Genomic DNA, 6000 nt, shown 5'->3' with positions numbered 1-6000 from the left:
AAATTCAGTTCCAAAGCTAATAAGAGATCCCAATCTGGCAGCTTGTGCAGAATGTAGAATGAAACTGGATTAGAAAGAAAGATCTGATTGTTCATTTATTAGAGGATTGCTGAACATGAACAATCAGTCATTACTGTGCTCTTTTATGATGTTTGGTTTAATATTAACCACATGCTATACTGACAACTGCTTACAGCTGGAATCAAAATGATTCATTATTTGTATTATCTGTATATGAAGAGGTGTTCAGTTTGTCCATGGTGTGTGACAGTTGTGGTTAACCTTGTCTCTGAAGCTCTAAGGAGTTAACTAAATGGAACCATGTAGACAGTAAAGCATTTCTGAGTGAATAGAAATGTCATCTTAAAAAGACAAAGCCATCGTTCATTCAGAAACATAAACTTTACATTCATCAGTGCAATTTTGAAAGGATTTGCCAGTCCTCATTACATGTTGCTAATGTGTAAACAAATCACATTCAACTCAGAACAATCTTGGAATGCAGTTCATTCAAATTTAATCAGAAGACAGTCAATCCGACTGTAATAAATAAAGACTAAATACAAAATGCTTTAGATTTGTACAAATATATATAAAAAAAACATACTATATATAGCTGTTATTTTGTCCATCTGCAACAAAAAGCAACATGTTTGGACGGTCAGTCAGGATTCCCAGTCCCTATAGGGCACCACAACAAAAACAAACATACTTACAGGTGGCTAACGCTCGCTGATGTGCTTTGAGCACACTGAAGATTCAAGGTAAACAATCAAGAGGGTGTTTTATTTCTAAATTCTGATCAAAACTCTGGAAGCTTTAATGGAATATGGCTTTACTTGTGTTGCTTTATGGTTAGATATTGTATCTATCTAAGATATTGTTAGATACCAGTTGCACAGTATATTCAGCAGTACTGAGAGTACAGTTATGTATAGACGTATGCTGGCAGTCATGCCATGCAAGTGTGCGAGGTGAGAAAAAGAGACAAGGAGAGGTTATAGTTAGAGTGCAGTGTGGAAAATGAGGGGCAGGCAGACGTAATTTACCGGTCAGTGATATGAGGAGGTCATACACATAACAGCCTGACAAAACTCAGAAAAGCAGTTGTGGTGTGTTTTGTAATGCAAGTCATACGTTTTTCCAGTGTTTAGCGCTCTGTGCCACTCACACCTGCAAGCTGTTTTCCACCCAGAAGTGCTGTGAAGCCCTTTGTTTACAAATAAATGAATTCGGTAATATATTGTGTGTGTGTATATATATATATATATATATATATATATATATATATATATATATATTATATATTAAATTAGCTGGATTAGTTTCACCTGGGTTGTGTCTGAGAGTAGTGTGATTTTATTTCTATTTCTATATGAATTTGTTTTTTAGTCTGTCAGTAATAATTTGAGTAAATTTACTCCAGTATGAATTTGCAGTATCATTAAATTTTACAGGCCAGTATAAAGTTTTTGGTAGTCTGAAAGTTATTATTGTGGTGTGATTATTCCAGAATGAATCTGCAGTGTGTGTGTGGTTTGTACAGACAGGTATGAATCTTCAATGCATAAGAGTAATGTGTAATGACCCTTCATTAACATTAAGCTTTAATGATGGGTTTTGCAACTGCATGTAATAGTTAAACCTAATTTTGACAGATATGGTGAATATATACATAGTGAGCATAGTGGTTTTGGCCAGAGCAAAATAGGCTTTTGTCTTTCTTAAAAGATTAAGAGAACCACTATTGGGATAGTGGAATATGATGTTTCTGATCAGACAGAGAACCAACGCTTCTAAATTGCATATGTGGGTCTATTGTGTTATCCACTGTACTATCTGTGAGTTATCTGAGAGTTGTTTATGATATAATATGGTAAAAGAACAGAATGTCTTTTCCCTAATAGCTAATTGAATGTCTATTCCAATAGCAAACCGATAATTTAAAATCCAAGGCCAATCAGAACCCAGCAAATTATACCAACTCCTATGCAAAAAAAACTAATCCAGCTCTAATGTTGCTCTTAATCACAACAAAATATCCCCAGTGTCCACAACTGTAAACATCTAAAATGGAAAACCTGAAGGTGGTCTTTGTAGGTGGTCCTTTAGACAGTCCTGCAGGTGGTCCTCTAGAATGTCCTGAGAAGGTCCTGAAAGTAGTCCTGCAAGTGGTTCTGTAGGTGGTCTTTTAGGTGTTTTTGCAGATGGTCAGATAGACAGACCTCAAGATGGTCCTGAAGGAGGTCTTATAGACAACCTTGTAGATGTGAACTGTCCTGCTGAATGGCTTGTAGACAGTCCTTAGATAGGCGTGCAGGTGGACTTGTGAAGAGTGTTGTAGGTGGTTTTGCAGACGGTGTTGTAGAAAGTTCTGTAGATGGTCCTACTGACAGTCCCATAGAGGATTCTGCAGGTAGACTGGTAGACGGTCCTGCAGAGGGTCCTGTAGACAGTTATGCAGACAGACTTTTAGACAGTCTTGTAGATGGTACTCTGGAGGGTCCTGTAGCTGTCTGATAGACAGTCTTGTACACAGTACTGCAGACAGTCCTGTAGACAATCCTGCAGGGGGTCTTTTGGACAATCCTGTAGACAATCTTGCAAGTGGTCTCGTAGGCAGTCCTTTAGATGATGCTGCATACAGTCTCGCAGATGATCCTGCAAAAGCTCTAGCAGGCGATCTTTCAGAAGGTCCCACTGACAGTCTTGCAGATGCCTCATGGTGCTTTATAGCAGGCAGGTCCTATTCCACAGTGGTTGAGCTTTCATTTCTGCAGCTCTATAGGTGGGCTAGACGGCCAGAAATCTGACTGTGAGTGTGTGTTCGGGACCTTTTCATGGGTGGGCTGGGACCTGGAGACTTTACACACCATTTCCCAGAGCAGGCGGGGTACCGGTGGGCTGAGGATAATAAAGACCCAGGGATCAATGATGGGGTTCATGGACAGCAACAGCAGAGCTTTGAGGTCCATCGCGCGGTCATTTGAGTTCATATACACACGGATCTGTGGGGAGAAAGAGAGAGGGAGAGATAATGGTAGCACTCAGACATGAAGATGCAGATTGATTATACTTGATTATAATTGATGCAGTCTTATAGAAGCAAATAACAAGATCGGCATGATCAGTCAAAACCAGAGCATCCAGCACTCAGCTCATTCAAATCCAAAGCTTTTAGAGAACGCCAGTGGTGAATGCATCAGTGCAATGTTACACCACTAACAAACACTCAAAACCGGACCCCAACCTACTGTGGGCTGCTGTGGACAGTGCCGTTAGGATGTAAGTATGGAGATTAAACAGAGACCTTAATTTACACCAAGTTGAAACACTAAGAAAGTGATCAGATATATTAGCCAGTAATTCAGCTCTCTAAGGTGAAACTCTGTACACTGTACACCTCACCCTACACTGTACCGGGCCCTATAAAATACACCCAGTTAAGGCAGATGATATTTCACCACTTTTAAGTGAAACTTGGAGTTCTTTGACGTCTTTATGATTTGATATCAATATTCATCACACTGCACCCATACGGTGCCGTATAAGCACACTCAAACAGCCAATAATTCAGGAGTATTTTTAGATGTGAAACAGCAGTAACTGTGGATGTAAAGCGGGCACTGTGCTGAAAGTGTTCAAACAAGCCGTAATTCACGAGGCATAAAGATACGCATCATATCACACCTCTTAATACGTGCTCAGTCTAGACAATAATTCAGCGCTCTACAGCGAAGCCCGGACAGGACGCCGACATGAACATACACATCCCACCACGGTGATGTCACACAGCGACGTGTTCAAATGAAACAGTCATTCAGCCTCTCTAAAGTGAAACTCAAATTGAGCAACTGTCAGTTTGCTGTGTCCTACAGTTCTTATCCGTAACAGCAATACATGGATGATAGTTAAATGATAGGCCTGAAAAAAGATTAGCAATGTTAGCCTAGCATCTCCAAAAGTAAATGAAAGAAACACGGGGATCAGGGATCTGTCATGCTCACATGCTTTTCAGGGAGTCATCTGAGATTCCGCTATAGTGTAAACACTTATGCTATGAAATAGTCATCTCTGTAGGTGGCTACAGTGGAGGTTCTAGACCATTTCACCTTGGGGGGCCAGTGTAGGGCCAGTGGTTATGTTGTATGAGGGGCTGATTGCTTTCTAGCCTATGGTGCTGGAAAATTAGCCTAACAGAGGGATTTCGCTATGAGGTTTGCATGTAATTGGTAGTTGAATCCGCAGAGAGCAGGAGTTGATTAGAACAGACCAGATAAGATCAGATAAGGACATGAGTGGCTGAAGTACAACAGAAAGTGATCAGGAGAGCAGGTGAAAAAGACTCGTTACAATTTGTGAAACTGATTTTGGCGCTCTAAAGAACCTGAAGAACCATGTAAGCAGACAAAGAACAATTTAAGAGAACTGCTAAGAAGCATTTGAGATGTTAAACCACTAGAAAAGGCTTAAAACCTAACTGTGCTAAAGATTTCTTAAAGTGGAACCCTGAAAAGTTAATTTTGGTTGTGTAGAACCATTGTTAAGGAACCATCTACAAGAGGTTCTCCTTGTGTGGGAGGAACAATTTAAGCAGGTAAAAAAAACATCTAAGCAATCAAATGGTGCTTTGGGTTGTCATATGTCTATGCAGAACCAGTGGTCTTACTTAAGTACCCTTGAAGAACCCAGAAAAGTAATTTTTTAGTTCTGTATAGGACCATTGTTAAGGAACCATCTACAAGAGGTTCTCCTTGTGTATGCAGACCTACCTAACTACAGGTAAAGAACTCTTTAAGAATCCCTAAGGTCCTTTGCGTTTGTTGTGGTTCTATGCAGAACCAGTGGCTTTGCTGAAGAACCTTTTATGTTACCTAAAGAGCCTTCAAATTTAAAGCAGTATTGTGCAGTGGGGACAGTGAGGACATTCCCCTTGACAGACAGGGTCATTAAAGGGCTAAGGTGGACAGAGAGTGTTGAGGAGAGCAGGGGATAAAGTGAGAATGGACCCTCACCACCAGAGGAAGAGAGCAGATGACGAAGGCGATGGTCATGAAGCCCAGCAGCACCAGGTGCTCCACCTCCTCGGTGATGGACAGAGACCGCTGCCCCCTGGCCCTCCTGAAGGAGCTCCGGTTAGCCTTGCTTCGGCGGTGCATGAGCAGCAGGTGGTAGCTGACCGAGGCGTAGCACAGCACTGTGAACGCGATCATGGCCAGCAGGCACGAGGCGTACACGCTCTTATAGGCTATGTGACCCGGCTCATCCGTGCTTAGATCGATGAAGCACCACGTGCCCGGACAGTACTGCACGTACCTGCCGAAACCCACGTCCAGCAAGGGCGCAGAGCAGAAGAGCGCGCAAAGCAGGTAGACCACGGGCAGGAGCACGTAGCCGCAGCGCACGCTCACGCGCCTGTCGTACAGGAACGGGTGGCCGATGGCGAGCCAGCGCTCCACGGCCATGCCCAGCAGCAGGGCCAGCGTGACCAGGCTGAAGAAGGTCATGGAGAAGCCGAAGTGCGCGCACACCGCGCGCGTGTCGCTCAGACCCAGTAGGGAGCGGTTCTGGGAGTACGCCGTGATGACCAGCGGGCTGACCGAGAAGGTGCCGAGCAGGTCCGTGATGACCAGCGCGGTCACCAGCACCTGGAAGAGCGTGGCGCTCTTCTTCCTGCGCTGAATTTCCAGCAACACCAGCGCGACTATGTTCCCCAGCACGCCCGCCGAGAACATGACCGCCGAGGTGGTGGGGGAGCCGGGCAGCACCGTGGTGAGGTTGCCGCAATTCATCGTCCACAGGGCTCGCGCTCTGAACAATCTTCGGACAGCTCTTCCTCCGCGGGAAGAAATGAGGCATCACTGCTGCGTGCGAGGCTCCATACTGCCGGACGGCGCGCGCTGGAGTTTCTCCGTCACTCAGCCAACCCGAAGTAGCAGGAGTGGAGTGAGTGGGTGGGGGCGGGGCCTCGGCTCAGGCGGGGCAAGGGCGGGGCCTGTG

At 44.2% G+C, this 6000-nt stretch overlaps 1 protein-coding gene across 1 annotated transcript; it reads right to left on the bottom strand.

Annotated features, from left to right (window-relative positions):
- Positions 1-562: 562 nt before the first annotated feature.
- ptger2b (prostaglandin E receptor 2b (subtype EP2)) lies at positions 563-5908 on the bottom strand. The gene is made up of 2 exons (XM_072656819.1): positions 5016-5908; positions 563-3008 (listed from the first exon to the last, which is right to left on the bottom strand). Exons 1-2 carry the CDS (start codon positions 5790-5792, stop codon positions 2769-2771), a joined length of 1017 nt encoding a protein of 338 aa, XP_072512920.1. The 5' UTR covers positions 5793-5908; the 3' UTR covers positions 563-2768.
- Positions 5909-6000: the final 92 nt, after the last annotated feature.

Source organism: Salminus brasiliensis, chromosome 1 (assembly GCF_030463535.1).
Source record: "Salminus brasiliensis chromosome 1, fSalBra1.hap2, whole genome shotgun sequence".
NCBI lineage: Eukaryota > Metazoa > Chordata > Actinopteri > Characiformes > Bryconidae > Salminus > Salminus brasiliensis.
Note: the sequence above shows the minus strand (reverse complement) of the source record. Positions and strands in the feature narration are given on the sequence as shown.

Coding starts and splice junctions, on each gene's coding strand:
- ptger2b (XM_072656819.1), bottom strand. CDS start 5,792: ATGAATTGCGGCAACCTCACCACGGTGCTGCCCGGCTCCCCCACCACC. Junction 3,009..5,015: donor TCTGCTCTCTTCCTCTGGTG/GTGAGGGTCCAT, acceptor TTCTCCCCACAG/ATCCGTGTGTATATGAACTC.